Here is a 25,267-nt window from a genome sequence, read left to right as displayed (position 1 = left end):
GGGAACCAATCATGGCATTTTTCATAGGAAAAGAGGCGGGATCATGAGTTGGTATCCTAGCAATTAGGCCGAAAAGAAGTTTACTGTCGTGAAACCCTTAAAGGGACATTACCGTATTATAGCAAGAATAGCGAACTATCAACAGTATATCATCATCTAATAATAATAATAATAATAATAATAATAATAATAATAATAATAATAATAATAATAATGACAATAATAATAATTATAATAATAATAATAATAATAATAATAAACGTTATTTCTATTACAATTACAATTCAAATTACATTTTTGTAAATAGTGATGTAGTCCTCTAGATTACAAAAAATAAATCAAATCTTTATATTAGATTAATCTACTTTGAGATTACTTCAAAATCAAACATTGAAAGTATTGCATCACATTCCAAAAACAGCCACAGCCACAAATACTCTACTTTCTCTTTATTAAACATCTCAAAATATTTTCAGTACAAAGAATATACATTTTTTTATTGTTTTTTTTCCTGCTAGGTATGCCACAAAGTAAAGCACTTGTCACAGAAACCCAATATCCCCAACCCATCTGGGCTGATTATAATTATTTCATCTTAATCATCTGCTTATTTAATCCCAGTTACATCTGTTTCTACCCAAGCCTGACTGTACTATATATCAACTATCTGTATTTATAATATTCCTATGAAATATCAGTAGTTCCCACACTTAAACAAGTCAGTCTAATTAATGTTGTACTGCATTTTAGCCTTTTATTTTGTATATTAGTTTGAATATTGTCAACTTGTATGGTTGGTAATATTATTGATTTTTTTATACATTAATACTATGTTAACAGTGTCCAAATGTTTGCCAAAATGTGTGCAAAAGTAACAAAATATGAACAATTTGTTTCTAATAATGTTTATTAAAATATATCATTCTTGATTTTGTTCTTCTAAATCTGAACATGAGAGAGATTATTTGCTACACAAGAAATATAATACTGAGAGTGCAAAAATAAAAACAGACTCGTGTGATTATGTAAAGAGAATGTTTAGTATTACTCTGCTCTTGCAACAGCAGAGGAAGTTTTTGCAGATTTCTGAGGGTTGGTGACAGTGAAGAGACTGTCGATTCTGCAGCATGACGGCAGACAGCTCCTCTGCAAGCTCCTTACGAGAATGGCTTCACAATCTTCATTGAGATGTAGTTCTGTGGATATGAAACAGACATTAAAATTCACTCAGATTCTAAAATACAGAGAACGTGTGATGTGTGTAATTATCAGCAAAATGAGTGAGCTAACCGGCAGAGAGTAGAACAGGATCCCGAGGAACAAGATGACCAGCAGAAGGATAATCGATAAAATGAAAATCCATTTGAATCTGCGCCAAACTATGAACTTCATGGTCTTGCAAGGGTTTGTAAACCAGAAGAATGACGTGTCAGGGCGGCTGTCGAATGGAGAAAGACAACAACATTTATATAATGTGAATTTACATTAAACAGTTCACAGAAATATAAGTACGTATCTAGGGACTCAGATTTCTTACTTGGGTGGCTCCAGTTTGGGATTCATGTTTGGCTCATCTCTGCCTTTCCCAGCAGGCCTCTCCTCCATCTCCTTCTCTTCCACGATTTCCAGTGTCATCTCTACTTTCCCCTGTGGAAATTTAAAACACAATCTTAAATAGTAACCAGGAAACAAACAAACAAACAAAAAAGTTAACAAGGGACTGTGTTGGGGCATAAACATACACCAAGCACATGTTTCCCATCCTGCTCAATCGCACATGGCCACCAGCCTCGTACAGACTTCTGGGAGAAGAGTGAGTTGGGCTGTGGTTTTTTGGTGGAAGCTGAGCTCGTCATTCCTGGCAACATCTTTAGGCTGCACTTTTCTGGGGTCTTAGCAGGAGGGATCAGATTGAGTAGATCCAGCTCAACTGAACCTGTAACAGATATATAGATCGAAATGAATCATGTGTCTTATAATATACTGTAGTAATTCTTTTTGGTAGATTGTCAAGGCCTTCCCTTTGTATGTTTGTGAAAAACTAACTGGGTTATTAACAATGCTGTTGTACCTAAGTAGTCATCCAGGGAGAATTTGTCATTGTCCCAAATCTGGATGATCAGTTTAGGTGGAATCCTAAATTCAGTTTTGTCCAGATTCCAAAAGTGCTCCTGTAAAAAGCCAGAAACTTTATTTAGATCATTACCTGCCATCATATCATCTCAAAAACAATATGGTTCAGAACATCAATCCCTTGAAGCCTTGCTTCTCACTTACTTTCCGTGAGACGACGCACAGCTGTTCAGAAGGCAGGTAGTCAAATCCAAAGATGAACCTCCAGTTGAAATTCCCATCACCATCCAGGGATCTGTAGTGGACATCAGTCTTCTGCTTGTCCTCCTCCATGCCAGGCATCCATCTAGGAAATACGGTAATGATGAATTCAGACTAGCTATTTAGCTTTTATTGATTCAGGTAAGAGATGAGACAAATAACATACCCTTTAACATAGATGTCACTCATGTTTTCTCCAGTGATGCTTGTTTCATCCAGAATGACATCAGTTGTGTTCCAGACTATGGCTCGCAGGAAGTACCTGTTTTAAATATGCCATTATATTTTATCCTTAAATGCACTCATAGTACATAAAATACTATTTTTTGTCAAGTGTCTCTTACTTCTTGGCTTTGCGTGGAGTGATATCAGATGGAGGCCCTGGCAAACCAAGGCTCTTTGGGAAAATGTCTACCCACATTTGAATTTGTCCCTGCATTAATGGAAAAAACTCTTTTAAACAAAACTGTCACACAACAACATTAAGATGTTAATTTCACAGATTATGTTCATACTTAATCTATACTCTATCTATACTATAAAAAATGAATGCAGTGTTACTGCTGTTGTTCTAACCTGAGACAAGTTGGGTTGGTGGGAGCTGCACAGGGTTCTGGTCTCAACATGCTCGGGTACCAAGCCGTGGTCTCTGAGGACGTGCAGAGCCAGCCTCTCTCTGGCTGGGCCCAAGTGTGGGTGGATCACAGTGTTTGCCTCTGAAAAGGGCACAGCAGATCACAATAGTCAAAAATGAAAGGATATTACACTGCAGAAAATGCATGTTAACAACAAAATTAGAAAAACAGCCAAAATTAGAACAATAATACAACTGTAGCAGACAAAATGCTAATTGTTAATTACAGTGGAAACCTCGTGGCAAACTGTTTGCTGTAAGTGGATGATTATTATAACCATTTTTTCTTTTTCTTTATTTCTCATGCAGATTACCATGTGACTGTCGTTTGTTAATATGAATATAAAGCAATGAAATGGACAGCTTTGTGATTTGCTGAATTTTATGGACTGTTAAAAAACAGCACAGCTGTTTGAAAGGCTTTTCAAATTACAGAACAAATTAACTTACTGTACTGTCTATAACTCAGTGCACTACTGTACAATACTGTCCAGTGCTGTATATAAATGATAGCTTACTGCAATTTCGCTGCCACATATCATTTATCCTAAGCTTTAAGGAGACTACATTTTTCATGGAGAGAACAAACTGTCTTTTTTCCGTAATTTTTGCTCGAAGCACCACTGTCAGGTAGCCAGACCGAGGCATCTGACAGGTTGCCACAAGACAAAGTACTATGTTATATATGTTATAAAAGTTATTTATCATTAAAAGTAGTTAGAATAGTTTTGAAATTGTTTTCTGTATCTTGTGTATAAACTCTGTGAGCTGAGTAGTTGATTAGTATAAGCTATTTCCACTGTAAGCCACAAGGCTTATGAAATCAAGACATGGTCACTGATACATGTAATAATAGGGCTAAAAATATTATAATAATGCATTCAAGAATGGCAGTACCAAAATCTTGCAGGTTGTATTGTTTTCCAGAGAAGGTCAGTGAGCTGCCGTCTCCCTCGATGCGTGGGGGAGGAACGCCTCTCACCTTCGCCACACGCTGGAGGATCTGAGAAGGTTTCAGCTGGTCTCTCCACTGATTGATCCCCGAACTGCAAGAAAGTTATAGCTTTGTAGGTTTGGCTTTGAGAAACTAAAACAGATCAAAGGAGAAGTGTCTGGCCTACTTTGTAGGATGTGTCGACCGTACTGCAGATTCACTGAGCACATAAAGAGACAAAGATTATATACGTACACGCAGTACGTCTGTGGCAGGCCACAGCAGGACCTGAAACGTGACAGGAGTCTGTTCTCCAAATCGATGATTGTCTCGCCCACTTTTTCATCTCTGCTCAGCAAGTCATAGTCATACACAGCAATCTTCAGGTCCTTGTCTTGAGGCAGGAAGCAGGACATCTCAAACATCCTGGACACAAATGGAGGACATCATATTATGTATTCGCTGCTCCTTCATGATTCTATACAAACCTAAAACAGGTCTTAATCACTGGAGTGAAAACAAAAAGGACAAAAAGTTCCATAAGGTGGACACATCACTGTCTTACCTCCCAAACTCTGGATTAAGGGTGTTTGGTTTGTAGTTATCTCTGTCATCCAGAGTTTTCCTCCCCAGTGAAATCTTAATGTAGGGATCACACTGGAATGAGAATGCAAAGAAACGATCTTAGCATCAGTAGCTTCAACCATCTTCAATCAGCATGGTTGTTACAGAAATCTTTAAAACTCAACCAGGATGGACGTTCAGTTGTAGCTTCATATAAAACTCACCATGCCATTGGTATCTTTTGGCTGAAGGTCAATACCACGCACCACGTAAATCCTGACCAGACACTCCTGAGGTCCGCTCTCAGGAAGCTCTCTGAACTGGCGGGGTGGTGCTGGTACTCCTGGGTCATCAGACAGTGGGTAAATCTTGAATGAGCCCTGAATAGCATCAAAGAATAGAGCATCATTAGCCATACAACATTATGTTATGAAACATAAACTAATTACATTTAAACAGGAATTTAAGACTATATTCCTACCAAGGTAATAACAGATTGTAGTAAATCTCTGCAGTATTCATTTTATCTGAAAAATATACTGCTAAAATAAAGCTGATCAGCTGTCCAACAAATGAAAATTGGATTAATATCAGAGATAAAATATCAGTTCAACTTCATTATCGGCTCAAAGTGGAAAAGTGTCATTAACTCACCATGGAACAATTCAAAATTTTTCACCATTCCTGTTCCTGAGAATAGGCAACTCAGCTTTGTGTAGACTGTTCAAACATTTTTGTTGCCATTCATTTTTAAATATATTTGTGGATTTCAACTCCAAAAGTACTCTGCACTGTAGCAAACTATCCCTTCACAGACATACCAGTCTGTAGGCTATGTACATAATACTGTGCATACACTGTGCTTATGGCACTGCAACAATAACTGGAATTTCCTTCCCTGAACCAGTATCCCAAGGGCTACATTAAATCCTGTACTATCATCTAGCTGGTGTATAAATCCAAAGCCTGCAGTTGAAATTTGTAAAGTGTCCACCAGAGGGCAGACAGCAGCTAAGAAAGAAGCTGTGCCACAGCAAAGCAGTGACTGCTCATGCAACAATAGTTCAGGTATAATAGGATGCTGACTGACAAGGAAACGTCCTCAGTTTCTTTACCTTGAACTCTCCCACCACAGAGGGATCATCTTCCTCATCTTCAGTCTTTCCTCGCTGGAGTTTGAAAGTGCTGCAGAAATCAGTGAGTCCCTGGAACTCAGCAACCTCTTCTAGTTCACTATTGTACACCTGAAAACCATATCACACAACAACACAACCACAACACAGAAGGAAAAACACAAATTAAATCTGCTGTACTCTGATGTATTGTAATCTATTGCATTATCTGCAATACAAAAATGCATCAATCTTTCACTGTTGTGAGATCTCAACCTGTCCTTCACAGCTTAGTAAAAGCTTTTTGCAAAACTCCCACATTTTAGTTTTTCTACTGACTATTCTCGATGCTTGATAGCCCATTGTAGTATCTCAGAAAACATCTTCTCATTGTTTTGTTTTCTACTGCAGTCTTATCTATAAAACAGACAAGAACAAGGACTCTCGGGTCACAACCCTGTCGCAGCGAGCTAGCTGTGTCTTGTACAACCAACACAAAACCAAATACTGATTATAATCAGTGTGTTTTCACAGCATGTGATGACATGTTCCCACCTGTAATTTGTCATATCCCTTTTTCAGGTAAGGCCCGCACTTCTCCTCCTCTCCAATGGAGGCATAGAACTTACTCCACCAGTCTACTGCCTCATCCTCCTACACAATGGAAAATCATGCCAAACTTAGTATTTTTAGAGATGCTATGAGGAGACTATCTGTGAAAAGAGAAAATCTCACCTTTTCTGCTTGAAGCTGAAAAATGGGAAGCAAACAAAGAATACTTATCAATAAAAAAGAAGCAGATGTGAAAATACTGTCTCACACCTGTTGTGAGTGCATTATTATTTACCTCAGCTTTCACGATGGGTCTCTCCTCAATGTCTATGACAACATCTCCCTGGGCAGCTGCTATCATCGCCACTGCAAAGTCGATGGATGCAATTAGTCCCCACTTTGTGTAGCAGAGTGTGTATGTATCTCCATGCATGTGTGTATATACCTCTGGCAGACATGCAGACTTCAGTGTTTATGCGATATGGATCACAGCGGAACTCCTCCAGGCAGTCGATGGTGCACTGACCCACTACAGGTTTCCTGCCGAATGGTCGGTGGTCGATGACCTTCAGCACAATGGGTGGGGTGTACATCTCATCTTTGGGGAGAAGCTAGGTGAGGAAACAATAGAACACGCCATTTAAACGCCATTTTGAAACACTTAAACGTGCCTGAATATTTTGTCTATAAAGTTTGAGGGTAAGTACCACTTTGAGCAGCAGCACAGATCCAGGGAAGTTGGGGTTCTTTTTGAAGTTCCTGATGACAGCGGTTTGAACAATCTCACCACCACATTCCACTATCAAACTGGGGGAGGAAACAGTAGCCAACTGGTAGGTCTTCATGTTCCTCAAGCCCCATGTCAAGACCTGTGGAACAAATAAACACATTAACAACTGTTACAAAAAACTAGTATGGGCAGATTCAGGGACCATCATTGTGGTAGCAGATGAACATATGGGAAGGAGGGAGTTTCAAATGAGAAATGCAACAAAAACGGAAATCTTAGGGTTGGGCTGGTCTTGTCTGATCATGTATCAGGGATTTGATAATGTCTGGCAAAGGAGCAGGATGGCTTGATGGTATACCTCAATCGCAGTGAGCTGCACTACAGGCCTGATTCCCTGGGGAACCATGTAGAGCTTCTCCCCCCGTCGAGGAGGCACCAGGGGCAGATCTCCGTCATTCGCCTGGAGGGCAAAGCACATAAAGTCAACGATTCGAATCATCAGGGGGAGATCCCTCAGTCAACTGAGAATCTTCCAGTCATATTTTTCAGTGTGCATTATAGTAACAGGGTTAAACTGGCAAAATCTTACAAAAATGGTCAGGGAGAACATTTCTTCGTTGTGTGCACTGGAGCCAGTTGTTAAAAAACAAGATAAAGGCCAAAGTTATAACCAAAGTATATATTTTATAATATTTACACTCTGACTGTGTAGAAATATGATGTTTTCACATCACAGATGAATTAAAGGTATTAAAACTTTGAGTCTTAACTGGTAAATAGGGATGTTAATGATTAATTGCTGTTAGGAATTTAACCAATTAAAAATGTTCTGATCAACAATTAATCAATAGCCTAGAAATGGTAGCAATTGTGCCTCATTTGACATTCAAATTAGAAAAAGGGAAAGGGAAAAAATGTGTTTTGTAACTTATTAATCATTAACAATTAATCGATTAATCAGTTGTGAGCATCATCATTTATTGGTGATTGAAAATGCACAAAATTTGCAGCCCTACTGGAAAAACAAAGTCATGTATTCTGATACAGGAGTTCACTGTGGCGCTGACAAAAAAGGAATGAATCATCAGTTGTTTTACTGAACAGCCAAATCCAATTCAACTGACAAAAATCTGAGTCATGTAATCATGTAATGTTTTCTTTAGCGTCTTCTTTACCTTGTCCTTCAGTAGGAGCTCTGCAGCAAGCAGCATCTCCCCATCACTGCGACCTTTTCTGGTGACTGGGTACCACAGCAGTTTAGGGGTCACAGACACACTGGGGTTCAGTTTCACAACTGGGGGGCATGTGCAGCGACCCATGGGTTCATCTTTACCCTTGTAAATAAAGTACAGTAACACACAAGGACTTATCAGATCCACCATGAACCCCAGCTGCATTTCAAGGATAAAACTCTGCATGTCTCTGTGACTGATCGGAGGTTTGGCAGATTAAATACACAACATACCACTTGATCACTGTCATACAGCTCCAACACCACATCAGGAGGATTGTGTGCGATTGTTTGGGGGTCTCCGTAGATTTCAATGTCCTCAAAGATGAGAGTCTGATCCCATGTGGGGTTCAGAGTGGCCCTTATGACTTCAGTGGTCTTACTCAAGTGCAGGAAAGACACATGGGTGTAGGGATCTGGAATGGACCGGGATATTATTTTGATGAAATTTGAGACAGAATGTGTGCACCCGTGATTTTTCATATAACTTTTACTTGCACATCCTGTGTACATTTCATGCATTCCTCTAGGATTAGGCTTGTACTTTATCTGTTTTGTCTGGTTCTGTGCCACAAGGTCTTTGCTTTCTTTTTTTACCTGAGAAGCTGTCTTTGTCCATGGCACAGAGATTCCTCGCCTGATACACGTACACTCTCAGATGGTAAATGTAAGACCCTGAGGGAAGTACACATTAATCAGCATGTTCAACTGCATCACAAGCCAAAAATAATACAACCTCTCAGGATAACCCCTGATTAGGCAAGTATTTATCCATCAATCAATGTTATCTTGCCCTAAGACCAGTCAGGAAGTTTTGAAGAATGAAGAGTGACCAGGAATTAGCTTTATCTGATCCAACTACTTACGGCTGAAGTGGCAGGAAACAGTGGGTGTGTTGGCACCAAATACTTTGGCTGGACCCGTTTTACTGGCCTTCTCATCAACATCAACCCCCTGTTAACGAAACACAGGGTGAGGTGTTTGAAAAACACTTCACAGTAAACATCTGAGCGAAAATGAAGAAAAGATGAAGGAAAAATGCAGAACTAAAATAAACTTCCTGAGTTATTTGCCAATATTTGACAGGAACAGGCACATGCGGGAGAATAATGAGAGGATATGACTCAGATGGCATAACGTAACTCCTGCTTCCATGGCAACTGCCTCGTTGGGGGGGACACATATTTAGTAATATTTCTCAGAGGACTGAAGTAACTCACTAATGCCCCTTCAAGCCTGAAGATGGCAGAGGCCCCGATGCAGTCTGATGGGACCATCTTTCTTCTCCAGCGGCGGCGGCGAAATGTGTCAGAGGTGCGCTCCTTCCTGTGGAACTTCCAGCCAATCAGGGAAGAGTACTCCCAGCCTTCCCCTGACTCTTGCCTCTGCAAAAAAGAAAAGAATAAGAAACTGCACTCATAACATCTCTTTAATCTACTCTTTTTCTCATCTCCCTCTACCTGCTTCTCACCTCAGTAGCAGCCATTTTATCAGATATCTTCTTCCGTGATCTCACAAGTCTCTTCCTGCGATGGACATGGTACATTTTCTCTGCTGCAACCCAGGATTTGGGTTTATCATCGGGGGGGATGGTGAGTCCGTATTCCCAACCTAGTGCCAAAAGAAACACGCAGACACAGACAGTACTTGAAACATGAAACCAGAGTGAAAGGAAGATTTCCATCACATATTTCAGCTTCAGCCATCATGTTACCTCTCTCATCTACAGCCCTGTTGGTGTCAAAGCTCCAGTCATCCTCCCAGGCCCATCCGGGTGGACATTCAAAATCCTCTGGGCCTTGAGCCTTTTCTCCATTCTACACAACAGAGATACTCTGTCATTCATTTATGTCATGTATAGCTGCATATATTTCTGATTTTGAAATTAACTGTCCCATAAAGTTTTTTCGGCTGTTGTTTAGACTAGAAAACTATGCCATAACCATTAGCCATGACATAACAGCCATAATGGTAAAATATACACCACAACCAGGAAAACTCTGGGTTACATCCATAGAAGGCCATTTTTATTTACATATATGCAACCACAAAGCAACCCACCTGTCCTATGTACACAGTAGCACAGGAGAGACTGATAACATTGGAAACTAACATGAATAGCCAGGCTTTTGTCTGTTATCTTCCACATTTTTCAAATAGTGTCCCAAAACAGAGTAGTATGTCGTACCACGTCTGTGTAGGGCTCTGCAGCTTGCTTCCACTCCCCACCAGGGAAACGTGTTTCATTCTGAAAAACTTCATCGGTGAATTCTGTGTGGCCCGCATCTGCTTCTGTCAACAGGCTGTGGAAAACACCACCAAACGGTTGATGAGAAGCTTTGTGACTCAGACAGGAGCTATGTAAGACCATGATAAACAGAGCAGAACAGCTCAGGAAGAGGGGCTTCAGAGGGCTAAAATTATTTACATGAGCCTCGGTGGGAGAATGTAAGCACTTTAGAAGTTGGCTCCCACTCAGGGAGGGAGGGAGGGAGGGCTCCTTAAACCAAAACATTGGTTGACTGGTTAATTCCTTTTCATTTCCTCTGATTGTGTTCATGTAATATGGTTCTATGCTGTGGCTGGTACAAACACTGATTTATGATTCCTGCCAATTAATAGGAGGAGGAGGCTGAAATATGAACAGGATCTAGATAATGCTCAACTGCACAGTGATAACAGGATGTTTGTACTTGAGACTGTACATGTCATGAATCACAGAGGACTGCGTGAGTGTGTGTCTGTGTGATAAACATGAGTTTCTTGAACCTACCACCGCTCAGGGTCAACAAACCAGTCTTCCTCCCATTCCCATCCACGCGGTGGCAGAAAGCGCTCTTGTTTAAGTTTCACCTTTCCAGTCACGTCTGAGAACTTGTGGCGACCCACCAGGCCGGTAGTTCCCCACTTTCCAAGCACATGGGCCTGGTTCTCATACTGCGGAAAGAAAGCAGGTCTGCTTAGAAGCAAAAACTGCATAACGCAGCTAAAACAAGATAAATGCTAGTGTAGCCACTTTACCATTTCAGCATAAACACTGAAGTTTCCCTCTGAGAAGCTGTTGAATTTCTTCTCATGGGCAGAGAGGCCGAGCCACATGTTGACCCGCAGCTCAACAGGAATCTTCTCACCTTTGTTTTTGTCCATGGGGTACTGACAAACAAAAACGAAATTTAACTTTAACTTTATATTAACTTCAGCATCCCATTAAATCTGTCATTTCACTTTTCATCATTGTTTGTACAAAATTCACAGCTGCCTTGACATCTATTCAGGTTTAATACAGATGACAGTCAAAATATGAAAAATAAATGAAAATGTGACTCATTACAGGACTCCACCTGTTTCCATATTTCAGTCTTTGCAACCTCAGCACATTTAATTTGTTCCATCTCATACAGTTCCCATATTAATCCAGATGTTCTGTGTTGGAGGGTTGAGTTTCAACCATCTAATTGTGATACGTTTGATCACAGCCCCCAAGAGGATTCATAACAAATATATTCTGGCCCTCAAAGCCTCATTGCACCACCAAGGACTGCCTTTTGATCTCTGGGGATATGCTGATTGAACACTGCTCACAGGGTGTCTAACACATCTTTCCAGGAACTGCTCAACTTCAGACAGGACCAAAAAATATGAGTGTGGTTTCCAATGACTTTTCATTTTAACTCCCTCTGAGTATTAAAACTGGTTGACAAATGTGCATCCCTACAAATTCCACTAAAAGCACCTGGTGATACATTTATGCTCATTTCATTCTCCCATTTCTCCCTCATTTGCGAGGAATTTTTGGGGGTCAATTAAGAGGAGAATTAAGTGTACATTGGTGATTACTTTTCTAACCTCATCCACAACTTGCATTCGTTGTATGTAAGAAAGTGTTTAAGTTGTAAATAGTCCATATTCAGGCCATTTTAAAGCCAAGTTGATTAGTTTTATACCTGCATGAAGATGGTCTGGGTCCGTCCACAGTGTTTGCCACGTGCCTCTTCACTGAAGTTGGAGAACAGGATCTGGTTTGCTGGGACTCGGGCGTAAGCCACTCGCTTCTCTCCTCTTAACATCCAGATGATCACATCTGGCATGCTGTTTTGAGGCTGATGGAGACAAACAACATTTCACTCACATTATAAAGCTCATTGACATCTTTTTGTGCTCTATATATTATATATATATTATTTTTTGCTATAGAAGCAGTCTGGACCCCTTATAGTAAAAAGGGTTTCTTAAGCAGTGAACAAATTCAATTTAAGACTTTTAGGCTTTTTAAGACTGAATGCAATTTAAGAAATATTTCACATTTGTACTTGCAAGAAATATGTTAATTCCCAAATAATTAATTAATTAATATTAGTTAATCTCTTAATGAAATCTGCCAATCCAAATAACATAATGTAAGGTGTCTTGTCCTCTCCAAACTAGACAGTCATTAGTTGTCGCTGGTTCCATATTGCAGTTGTTTCACTGTGATTAATAAAATCTTTTCTCAAAAACACATTTAAAAGCAAAGCTGAAGTTCATGCAACTTTATGAATGTGATGTTAACTTCATAACCCAGTTAACTTGTAAGATCTGTCAAAATCATATTTGAGATGTTTTAAACATTTATAAATTGATGTTTAGATTATTGCATTTTAAACTTTTAGGACTTTTCAAGGACACGTGGAAACCCTGAGCAAACAGCATAACTGCAGGCAAACCATGGAGTAGTTTCATCTGTTCTGACCTCTTCTGCCAACTGCTTGATTCTGTCCAACCAGTCTTCGATGTCGCCCACAGTAGCCTTGACATCTGTGGCCTCCTCTTTCATGCGAATGGCCATCTGTGTGATACTCTTCACAGCAGCATCACGCAGGTTTTTCATCTGGAGATCCAGAGCAGTCACATTGGGCTGGCCCTCCAGTACTGGAAGCTGGAAACTGTCAAAGGTTTGTTAGTGTTGGTGGGAAACAACAGAACGTAAAACAATAAGAGACTTCAACACAAACAAATAGGAACCAAATGCATTTGACCTAAAAAGTAATAACCACACTAAAGTTTTCCTAATGATAAGTCATGATATTATTTCATACAACACACAGATCTAGCAGAGGACCTGTCTGGTCCTGTCTTACTTGCTAAGGTCCTCAATCAAGTGGTTGATGAGTTTGAGCCAAATTTCTGCCAGACGTGTCTCAGAAACCTTGGCTAAGATGGCTGTTTTCAAAGAGGTGAGGTGGGATTCCTAAAAAAAAATCAAAAATAAATAAATAACAAAGACAGATAAAAGTTACTGAGCAGTACTGCTTGTACAGACACGTACAACATTTAGTTAGTTATACACTGTCAATGTGCCATTGTGCCTCATTCTCACCAGTCTGTCAGCGATGAAGAGGAGGATGTTAACAGAATCCAGACGGTGGCTGATGTCTTCCCAGTATGAAGTGACAATCACCACAGGCTTGGTGTCAGCCCAGGGCAGGTAATAGTAGTGATTACCTGTGGGGTACAAAATAAATACAGCCAGTCATTTTAAACACCAGTTGTGGAGTAGATTCAGTGTGGTTTCAGTCTCTGTGACTTCATGACCACTTAAACACAGACTTACAGCGTGGAAAACGGATTAACCCAAGAACAGTCCACAGTTAGAGCAGAATTTTGATGATATATGATATATGTCCACCAATAATTGTTATTTATTTTATATCATTATATCATAAAAACACATTAAATAGAGTTCAAATACTATGTAATGCATTTGGGGCTGCTTCAACCTCCAGAAAAATTTGACATTAATAATAAATGCAAGTGTTATCAATGATACTAATGAAGGCTGTGTTCCATTCAGATCAAACAGAGTCAGTGTGCTGCTATTGTACATTCTTGCACACTGGAAAGGCTCTGCTGCAATAAATGGAATGGGACCTATGTTTACCCTGCTATTTCATATGAATATGGCTGCCATGAAGAAGGTCTATTACTCGTGTCATGAAAATGTCAGAATCTACAAACAGGGTCACGAGCCAGAAAAAAAAGGTAAATCACCCTAGATTACAAAATGGAATAAAGCTGACAGTCATTTTTTAAATCGTTGCATACTTTCGTACCGTCAAACACAGCAAAGCTGTACTGGGTGGTGGACGACAGGGGCTTGCAGGTGGAGTCCAGCTTGTTACCATAGTTACCAATGCTGACCTCGAACTGGATGGGCTCGCCCGGCTCTTGGAGCATGCACGCACTGTGGAACACAGCACACAGAGAGTACTTCCTCCTCCGCTGGTATTTCTGCATTAAAAAAGGATGTGGAGGGTTAACTGACAAAGAAAGAGTGCGACCTCTGATTTAAAAGCAACAACTGAGCTACTGAGGTTTTCTGTGTGGACCCACAATGTAATTAAAGTAATTATAAGGCATGTATATGACAACTTCAAATTCTTGGTCCATGTATCTTAGAGGTTATAAAATAAATCAAATAAATGATAAGACAACAGTAATTACTGCACAGTATGACAGCAAGACTGTGCAATATGACAATATGATGATAGAAAAACCTCAGTATTTTAAATTGTGGCCTGCTGTTTATTCCATTGTGTCACAAATCACACTCTTTCTGGCAATATTTTTCGTCATTTGGACAACGCATTTTCTTTGTCCACAAAGCTTGGATGCAGGGATGAAATCTGCATGAAAGCAACACAACCACAAAAGTTCTAAATAAAAGAGGAAAAATAATCAAATATGAGTAAGTACCTTTTATTTTTTATTTTATTCTTACCTTTTAGAACAAACTTTCACAGTCAACACAGGTAATTAGTTCTCCTCTAAAACTCAGATTATCTTGTGTACAGCGAGGTTCCATTTTAGGTCCAATTTTCTTCTCCATTTAAATCCTTCCACTTGGCCAAATCATCCAGCACCACAATCTCTCTTTCCTTTGCTAGGCAGACAACACTTACATTCAAGACCTGATGGCCCAAGACGTCTGGCTGCTGTTTTAGACTGTCTCAGCGACTTTAACTGTTGGATGGCACAGAATTTTCTTCAACTCAATAACCCCAAATCCAAAATCATATTCTACAGTCCTCCAAACTCCTTCAGTCTTTTTGAGATTGGTCCCCTGACCACTAACATCAAATCTGCTGCTGGAAATACTTTTTGATTCAGAACAAAGCTTCCAACCACACATCAAAAAACTCCTGCTTCCTGCAGATAAGAACCATTTGTACAACCTGGTGACAGCTGCCATGGTACCATGACCTTACCTGTGCTACCAGGATGTCATCACTGGAGATGTCATCCACATTCTTATCGACCTTTCCGTCCAGCTGAGTGGACAGCTCGACAAGGACCCTCCCCCTGTAGGCGACCCCTTCACCCTGAAACAAATGAAAATGCAAAGACCTCATGCACACACTGGCACGCAGGCGAAACATCACATGTGTAACTACTGAACCCTCTGCACTCAGCCGATAGAGTAGTCTTACCTTTCCAAAGTTGAGTTCCTCGTATGGGTCGGGCAGGCCAGTAAATTCTCTTGGGCTACCGTACAGGTTGACATAGCAAGGCCCAAAAGCTGGGAGAAAACCGATCTCTGATGCTGCGGTGCTCACTGAAACACACACACACACACACACACACACACACACACACACACACACACACACACACACACGCGCGCGGTTTAATCACCTGGACAGTTTCAGTACTTATAAAGCAATGAGGTGTATGAGACTAGATGCACAGAGGCAGATGGTTAAACTGTTATTAACTGCACAGTAATGGTCAAATAAATCCAAATATCTACATGTAGCTTGTCATGGAGCTAACTACAATGTGTCCTTTTATGAATACAGTGGTTCATAAAAAAAATTTTTAAGATACAAAGCAACAGTTATCTTTTTTTTAATGGCAAACATGATAAAACCTGCAGGTGACAATTTCTTACGTACATTCAGACCCTGTGTTGGAAACTTCAGCTCGTGCGTCTGTTTCAGTGGAAAAAAAGCATATTAAATGTCACATTGAAATATCAAAAACTGAAAACAATGAGCCACAACATATGTCACAAAAATACAGATTATTTGATTACCTTCAATCTCTCCACCAGAAGAAGACATTGTGCTCAGATTTAAAAACGTTGTTCCCACTGCGTCATCTTTGGTCACACGATCCCTGCCAAGAGTAAACGGGCAGGTCAAATATCCGTTGTGTTGTTATTGTTACTTTTGCAGCTTTGTATGAGTAGATTTTAGCTCTTACCAGTCATACACAGTCAACTTGATGCGTTCACACATGGATGGGAACTAAAGGAGCACACAGAGGCATGTGATAATCTGCACTGAAGCTAAAATTTGAATCCTATCTTAAGATGGACCGTTCATACCTTGACTTGGAGATTGATGAGTTGATTCCACTCCGGATTAGCATTTTTCTCAATGATTTTGGAGCACAGCTGAAATAAAGAAAATGCCATTGCACATAAGTAGCACATAAGGAGCATAAAAAAAAAACATTATAAAAAACTGTTTTTCTTTTTAAAAGTGAAATACCTTCTTGCCAGCAAAGCTGACTTCCAAATATGGATCAACCAAGTTCTTCCTATCTCCATCCCCTCCAAAGACCTGTTTCATTGTCTGAATAAAGGCATCATCCACTGCAATGCAAAGTAAGTTATAAACAGATGTTTTTCAAGAGGATTCAACCATATTAAACTACAATGCTTACAAGAATTTATGGTCCACTTACTCTGTGGCATATCCTCAGCACGGTAAACTTTGAGGCTGAGTGTGGCCCATCGCATTGTAACACCAGCTGGCAGCAAAAGATTGCTTTCTATGTCATCCTGCTCCTCACTTATCTCCTTCCTCTCAGTCTGGATGCAGATAGGAGAAGAGAGTTTGTCATAGTCCTTTTCAATACTGCTCTGTTCTCTGTGTCTATGTGTCTAGTAGAAAGAAATCTGAAGGTGGTCGGGGAAGAGGGTACACTCACCGGTGGATCATCTCCAGTGCCCACGACGAATATGCTGACTTTCAGGTAACCTCTGGCCCCTGAGCTGGAGTCGTCGGGATCACCCAGGAGGAGCCATTTCCTCATTATGGCATGACCTGGACATGGTATAATATTCAACTTATTCAAACACTGGTAAAAAAAAAAAAAAGTAGTATCATAGTAGCTACACTAACAATACTTTCATGTATTAGAAAACTTTTTTAAGAATTAAAGTGCTACTACAAGTGTACTTGTAATGTATTTGGCATAATTTAAAGTATGCTTTAAGTGTACTTTAAAAAGGTGTGCTTCAAAATAGATGTCATTAAGTTCAACTTCAGTGTACTAAAAACAAATATACTAATTCAGCAACACTTAAAGTGATATTTCAGTATACTTATAAGAAGTGTTCTTCATTGTAATAATGTTGTAAATTCAACAATAGCGCACATTGAAAAGTAAACTAAATTGCTAAACTTATTGTAGTAAGTTAGTTTTTTTTCTGAAGAGTGTAATTATTTTCAGGTCCTAGTGTACTTTTAATGAGTTGGAACAACCCAAAAACTGTTGCTCAGCATACAAATTATATTTTGGTTGTATATTAGCAAGACTCTCAATAAATTTTGAATGCACTTACAAAACAAACAAGCTAAGCTTTAATTTCACTAATCAAGCATTTATATTAACACATACACAGCCATATAATTTGAGTATACTAAACATATTTGAAACTGTTCCATTTTAGCACATCAAAGTTCACTAAATACAGTTAAAAATGTGCTTTTCCACAATTTAACTACAACTAAATTATACTTTCTAAACAATTAGTTGTTCCAAAATAACAAACTTAAGTTAACTAATCATTAATACTCTTAAGGTATACAGATAATTAATTTGGCTACAAGTACATTCATGCATGCTAAAATTTAGTACATTCAGCATATTTATTTTTCAGCAGGGGACACTGACATACAATATGTACAATCACATGTTAATATTTCACAGAGTATGCACTTTACATGGTAATACTGACCTGGTTCATCATAAATGTAGCCAACATCCAGCTGGAGCAATAAAAACAAAAAATAATGGAAATTTTAATATATAAGAGCCACAGTTCTGCTACACAGAGTGTCTCCTAGCGAGTGATAAATCACTACAGGTTAAAATTCTGAAATAAATAAAGCAGAGATAAGGACTTTACATTGACCTACCTTGAACTCTCCCATTAGACTGTCAGCTCTGAGGGAGAACGAGTCATAAACCTGACAGGAAAAACACAGCGTCACACCCTCAGCAGATGTAGAAATATCCTGATTTTAAAAGCATATTATGGACGGTACTTTCATTTTTGCAAAATAACCAAGTTGTCTACGCACCCGAAGACTAATGCTCTCATCGAAAAGTTCTGAGGGGAGCATGTTGACGTTGTAGAAAAACATCTGAGGGACAGAAACAGGTCATAAATGAATGAGTATTTCTCGTGTGACTGTGTCCACAATGCATTTTCATGTCAGACACACATGTGATTGTGACAAGCATTATTGGACTTACAATGTATTAAGCTGAGATGTTTATGCTTTGGCAAGAACTGAGACAAGGAAAAAATGCACAAGAGAAGCATTAGATTCAAGAGAAAGCTGAAGACGCTGCCTTCAAGCTCCACCATGATACCACAGCTGCAGATAAAGGGCGAAATACCCCAGAGGGTTATTAAAGCTGATGGGCATTAAGTGGCAAAGAGAGAAGACAAGAGGATGTTAAACAGGCAAGCAAGATATAAAGCAAACATAAGTGATCACTAATGAATTTCTACTAAGTCATTTTAGGTGGGTTTGTTGTGGTGTTGGACTCGTTACCTCGTCAAAATACGGGTTATTTCCTCTTCTAATCCTCGTCCTGTGGGTCTGTCCACATACATTCACCTTAACCACTGGCTTGATGTTGTTGCCAGGCAGCTGTCGACCCTCGATGACCCGAACACGAATCTAAACATGGTAAACAACAGTAAGGCAGCTGAGCAAACAGCGAAACAATTTATCTGGATCCCTTTTGAAAAGGTACTATTGATTAATTTGGGTTAACAAATACCAACTCACAGGAACGAAAATATGTTCCCACAGAAAATCATATGTGTGAAATTGTTTGCCCTGATGAGACCAGTGCAAGGATGCTCACGTTTGCCAGCCCAGCCTTTAACGTTTATTTGCACTGCTGATGTCTTTTGTCATTCACGGGACCAACAAGAAGAATTCTCTAAATTGTGCGTTTGTGACTATTCAGGAACAGAGAAATCAAAACTCAGACAATACCTGGAAGTCCTGCGGCTTATTGGCCAAGGCTCTGTGCCTCTTACGGCTGAGACGGACTGGCTTGCGGCTGGGTTTCCCAGGCTGGCTTGGTGAAGTGGGAGCACCTGGACTTCCATCCTGACCTCCTTCCTCCACATCTGCCTCTCCCTCATCAGCGTCATCGCTGCCTCCTGTGTGCAAATTAAACCACAATAATCACATTCTTTGACATTTAATCAATATGCTAAATACAATGTAATCTAATGTTGTCCCAGCCTGATTTGTATCCATCAAAGTCAGGCAGCAAACACCCTCTCAGTGGAGAAAATCATACACTTTTTTAAAAATGTGTTTGAAACCAATAATCATAGAGAATATACCTGCAAAACCTTGTTTGTAGAGCTGCAACAATCAATTGATCAGTTGTCAACTATTAGTTTGCCAACTATTTTGATATTTTTCGATTAACCGGTTTGAGTAATTTTCAAGTCAAACTTCTCTTGTTAAACTTCTTAAATGTAAATATTTTCTAGTTCAATTTCTCCTTTATGACAGTAAACTGAATATCCTTGAGTTGTGACATCAAAACGTACAAACCTTACCACAAATATAAGAGCACCAATAACTAAAGATTTATCAGCTGAACATCAGTATCAGCCCATACTTTCCTTGTTGACTGCAGTCGGCCTTTTGCCAAATAACACGACATTCACCGATGGAAACTGCTGATGTTTATCTGTTGTGTCACAAAAGTTTGCACTCACTAAATGTTGTGTTGGTTATTTTTGCGGTCGCAGTTGGACAACAGTAGCTAACATACCCATGATGTACAGTAAGAAGGCAATGGATGTTGTTGTTTTTTTATAATGAAGATTTTTGTGTTTCACTGGCACAAATGGGGGAATAGATAGCAAGAAACATTTAGTAGGAAGACAATAATCCTCTTTCTGTATCAAAGTGCTTCAATGAGTTGGTATCCAGTGATTAATATAAAAAGTATTGCATAATTTACACAGTCCAGTTGCTGAGAGGGTGTGTTGGTGTTCAGACTATTATTTTTGTGATTTGTGTTTGTTTATTTTGTACTTTTTTATTTTCATATTCCTTCTTGCGTGTGTTCACTGACTGGTTGATATTCATCTTTTAGAAAATGAATGAAAACATTCATATGAATTATTGTTAAGAGAAGTGATGTTTTGTTTTACTTTTTAACTTCTCGGGTTTGTGTACTCACCAGCATCCACATGAGACACGTCTCCGTCCGCATGATCGTTTAGGTTTGGAGTAGCGTTAGGAGGTGGCTCATAACCAATGAGCAAATTTATGGTTGCCTGAAAAAAGTGAATGTTTTCTCAATTAGCATCATCAGCTCTACTGTAAATGTCTAATGATACCTCGCAGGATTCAGCAAACTCAGCTCCTCAGTGCAGACGCACACATATACCAAGCATTATCCACTGCCAGAGCTGAAGCTACTTTAGCTGATATTGCATTTTATAAAGTGACAAAGGTAGATATAAGTTTATATGAGTGCATAGAATATGTTATTAACTTAATGTATTCACCCCAACAGCCTGTTGTTTCTCATTCATCAAGGGCACATTCTTGGAGGGCAGTGACCTCACTTGACCACTGGCCAAATCTCTCAGAGAGATTTTTGCAGAGCCAATGAACCTTAAAGGCAATAACATAAATTTTCCTTTGGTCAGAGAATCATACATGCAGTTCATCAGCAAATGAATCACACAAGCTGGAGAGAAGCAACTGTCTGTTTGGAAAGAAAAGACAATAATAATATAATATGATAATGAAATAAATAATAGGGAGGATGCTTTAGTTCCACAAACTGTGACAAACTTGGCCAATTACAACATAAGGCTCTTTGACGCACGTTTATGTGTCTATAATTGTTTGTCACGCTGGATAGTTGACGGTTTGCACTTCCCAGTTTCGCTTCTTCACATATTATGACAAACTGAGCAACAACACCTACATTGTTTTGTTGTCCTGCACAACAGAAGTCATGTGGCATCAGTGATTAATTATCACAATGCACTGCAACTCATCTTCTAAAATCATCCCAAAACAAATTTTTCGTCACAATTTGGCTACAGGTGTATGTCATGAGGCCAAAAAGCTGACTGTACTCTGATGAAAGCGCTAGTTTGGATTATTTGAAGTGGGGTTGTATGAGGTACTTGTGTATTAGCTACAGTAGATGGCAGTCGACACGCCCCCAGTTTGGAGAAGCAGAGGATTACCAGCACGGAAGTTAAGCAATGCACTGCTGTGGACAGGGTCAGCAACAAAAGGTCTTTTAGTCACTTAAAAAAGTTCTACCTAAAAAAATCAATATCAATTTAAGTGTACACAATATTGAGAATATTTTTACTGCTTTACTTTGCCAAATATCACTCCCTCCTTACAGACCAAACTCCATAGGCAAAATCAGTAATTTTACCTTCTAGAGCACGAGAGCTCTGGTCTACCACTGCCACGATTTGGCTTATATAACGACAGTTTCCTGTCAAAAAAGGCTGATTGATGGCAATGTAAAACAGTGAAAATATTCTAAATATAGCATACACTTAAACTGATATTGACTTTTCCTAGGTTGACCTTTTTAAATTGCTAAAATACCCTTTGTTGTTGACCCCGTCCACAGCAGTACATTGCTTAGCTTCCATGACTGTGCCCCTCTCTTTCTCCTACCTAAGGTCATATCGACTGGAAATCCACTGTAGATGATACACTGACAGTCGTATCTCATACAATCCCACATCAAATAATCCAAATTAGCCCTTAGCCATTCGCACTGTATCTAAGAAACATTCACTTTTTACTTTGTCTGGCTAACTTTGGCAGAAGAGCCATTTAGGAGCAGCAGTGCCATCTTTCCAGAGAACAAAAGGGAGACTCTGCTGTGTGACAGGGACCAGCTGGTTACACAGGCCGGCCCCTAAGATGACGAAAGTGTGCACACGAAAAAGAAGAAAGATGGAAGCAATTAACATCTACCACAGGCATGCGCTGGTCGCTCTGTGCCCAGTTTAAGCGTGGACAAATACAGAGCCAAGGAGGCGGGTGAAAAGGCAGTCTTAAGTAAGCAACATGAGAACAGGCGAAATCATATTCATGATTACACTCAGGCTCTCTTTTTCTTCTCTCTCGTTCTCAGCGGTTGTGTCAGTATTCATCATTGCACAGAGCTCAAAAAGCTTGGGTTGTCCTTGAAAAACAGGGTCAGTTGTGAAGGATAAGACGGAGAGGAAATCTGGTATGGCAATTTACTGTCTCTACCACTGCAGAGGCCACATGTAAGGACATTCCTCTGGCCTGTAGTGCTATTTATCCATCTAGATTGTTCTGTTGTGAGTTGCCAAGTTTTGGAGATATCAGCAATACATTAAACTGGTCACAACAAGGTCTGTGGATTATCTTGAAAAACCGGGTCATGATCTCTGGAAAGAGAAATTACTGTTGTATTGTAATATATATCTAATGTATTTTTTGGCACCTCAAGCTGAGTGCATTTACTCCTGTTATATTTGAGAGAAGACAGACACCTTTAAGGCTGGTATCTCCAAAACTTGGCAAATCACACCAAAACTGACTAAATGGATTAACAGCACGACAGGTAAATTAGTGATTCGTATTTTGATTTTGGGGTGAACGGTCCCTTTAATACATAACTGTCTTGTGAAACTACAAAACAAAACGTTAAGAACTGCTGCACTGAAAAAAAGGAACTGACTTTTTTAACCACAGATAATGGTTTTCCAGATAACTTTTAAACAAAGCTAATTTAGTAGTAAAAAAAAAAACATTTCCCAAACAAACTGAGCCGTCTGCACTGCTGTTTAGAGGCTTTAGATGCCTTATCTTGATAGTAACACAGATTAGATACGCCTGTTCGGCACATTCCTTTACCAGATTTTCCTACAGTAGATTATAGATGTGGATGAGAGCTGTGCCACCTGTATGTTAAATCAAACATATTTCTCTCCATAATCAGATTTATATTATGTCTAAAGTTCATTCTGCAAAGCATTACAGACTGAGCTGCTACTAGTCATCAGGGATGTGCCAATAACAAGCCAGCGCAAGCTCTCTTATTCACCCTCCTTGCGCGTTGCAAGTGGTGATCATGGAAAAATATCTGAGAGCATTCATGGCTGAGCCAGACGCCCCATCCAACCTTACCCCACCCCTTGTGCCTGCCTCAGAATAATTTACACTCAACACAATCAGTCACTAGAGTGACTCAGTGGAAATGTTATTATTTGGTCTACTTTCTTGCCTACACTGCAGACAGACAAAGGACTTACAATGTTAGAAAATGCATTCTTGAGCCTAACAAAAAGATAAACAATAGACAATTAAGCAGACAAATAAAACAGCACAATGAGTCCGAGGGTGTGTAGAAAAAGGTTAAAAAGAAGTGACTTTTCTGTCCTTGTAGGAGGACAGACATTCCTTGTAGGAGCTGGAGTTTTATTGTGACGGAGACAAAGCACCTTCTCTCTAGCACTGCAAGTCTTAACATGGTCGCAGTGAGTTCAGTGAAGGTAAAGCACGCCACTCTGCTCCTTAGGAAAATATCATAAACACGAATTTCAACCAAACTAAATAAATAGTGTTGTTTCGGTACAACAGCCGAGAAACAAGCACTTTAACAGATTATAATCACACAGTCTACCTTCTCTAAAGGTCAAGCTGTGACGTTTTCACTTTCAGTCATTACCTGCATTACTCGGCATAACATAGGTGGAGTTTAGGAGGGTGAAGGGAAGGGGGGGGGGTCTGTAATGACTGCCAACGTGATAAAGTGTTTTTTAATCAAAGTCCCTCATCTGCAAAAGAGTGTGTTTAAATAATCAGTCATTTTTAATGCTGGGAGGAAGGCTAAGGGTTATGTACTCACTGACTCTTTGACTCTTGTCTTTTTAAAAGAACATTTGTTGAAAAGTGGCACAATTACTATGACATAATGCAGAAGTATTTCTCTGCCTGATACTTTTCATTCACATACTTGTCTTTGCCGATTGTTTCATAGTCTTTTACAACCACGTTGATGAATGAAGATGCATCCAGGGAAGAGCCTTTCAGATCAAATTCAAGCACCTGTAATTACAAGGACATTTACAACTTACATTAGCTATAATAACAGCTGTCAGGGGAATAATTGCTTTCCAATAAACAAATCAACATAGTATGACTCTCAAACTTCACAGTTAACTTTAATTCCACACTTACTTCATTCCAAACAGGATTCAATTCATTGTCAATGGCTTTGGTTTTCTTTTTTTCACCTGCAAACACATTGAAGGCAAATCAGATTCAGGGAAATCAAAGACACTGGCAAAAACAAAATGAGAGAAAAGTGCTTCATGGGTGCAAATATAATGCGCTAAGACATTTAATTAGTAAAAAAAAGGAGCAAGCCAGGCAGCCAAAAAGTCCCTGGGGACAGAGAGATATTCTGACCATATAAGGATGTACTCTTCGTTTTGTATGTGAATCACTGTCAAAATATTCAAAATAAACTTTAAGAATGCATATGCATACTGTTAACCATTATTACATTTAAAAGTGACTTTGATAGAAAGTGAAACACTGTGCATGATCAATCATGTTCAATCTGACCGAGGAGAGTTAACAGAGCGTGCAGCAGTTTCTTCAGCAAAAAAAAGAAAGAAATGAAAAGAAAAGAAAAGAAATAGTTGATGGTATCTCTCACCTCTGAAGACAACCGCAGCAATTGGATCTGGGTTTCCAAGTTTCTTTTTGGGGATCCCGCTTGCGGACTCAACAATGACCCGCAGCATTTTGATAAAGTCCAAAATTTATTCAGAGACACAAGTCATATTCCGCTGAGAGAGGTAGTCCTCACAGAGGGAACTGAAACGCAC

General features: G+C 39.4%; 1 protein-coding gene across 1 annotated transcript; it reads right to left on the bottom strand.

The window, feature by feature from the left end:
* Positions 1 to 434: 434 nt before the first annotated feature.
* On the bottom strand, positions 435 to 25,265 carry myofl (myoferlin like). Its single transcript, XM_084735221.1, has 54 exons — positions 25,096 to 25,265; positions 24,612 to 24,667; positions 24,388 to 24,479; positions 20,921 to 21,029; positions 20,590 to 20,686; positions 19,377 to 19,546; positions 18,924 to 19,052; positions 18,444 to 18,506; positions 18,279 to 18,329; positions 18,098 to 18,128; positions 17,065 to 17,180; positions 16,819 to 16,945; positions 16,623 to 16,726; positions 16,457 to 16,525; positions 16,333 to 16,376; positions 16,163 to 16,245; positions 16,023 to 16,058; positions 15,558 to 15,682; positions 15,336 to 15,449; positions 14,181 to 14,358; positions 13,448 to 13,572; positions 13,209 to 13,318; positions 12,821 to 13,013; positions 12,036 to 12,191; positions 11,113 to 11,244; positions 10,865 to 11,028; positions 10,280 to 10,394; positions 9,806 to 9,908; positions 9,563 to 9,702; positions 9,312 to 9,476; positions 8,958 to 9,045; positions 8,689 to 8,766; positions 8,326 to 8,507; positions 8,036 to 8,194; positions 7,219 to 7,320; positions 6,838 to 6,999; positions 6,576 to 6,741; positions 6,426 to 6,496; positions 6,314 to 6,328; positions 6,134 to 6,232; positions 5,582 to 5,710; positions 4,691 to 4,846; positions 4,468 to 4,559; positions 4,158 to 4,328; positions 3,866 to 4,014; positions 2,911 to 3,050; positions 2,679 to 2,767; positions 2,501 to 2,596; positions 2,278 to 2,419; positions 2,072 to 2,171; positions 1,743 to 1,936; positions 1,538 to 1,647; positions 1,291 to 1,438; positions 435 to 1,196 (listed from the first exon to the last, which is right to left on the bottom strand). Exons 1-54 carry the CDS (start codon positions 25,181 to 25,183, stop codon positions 1,158 to 1,160), a joined length of 6,162 nt encoding a protein of 2,053 aa, XP_084591347.1. The 5' UTR covers positions 25,184 to 25,265; the 3' UTR covers positions 435 to 1,157.
* Between the last annotated feature and the right edge of the window lie 2 nt (positions 25,266 to 25,267).

This window comes from Lutjanus erythropterus, chromosome 14 (genome assembly GCF_056507025.1).
Source record: "Lutjanus erythropterus isolate fLutEry1 chromosome 14, fLutEry1.hap2, whole genome shotgun sequence".
NCBI lineage: Eukaryota > Metazoa > Chordata > Actinopteri > Lutjaniformes > Lutjanidae > Lutjanus > Lutjanus erythropterus.
The sequence above is the reverse complement of the archived record's forward strand: the minus strand, read 5'-3'. Positions and strand labels throughout refer to the sequence as shown.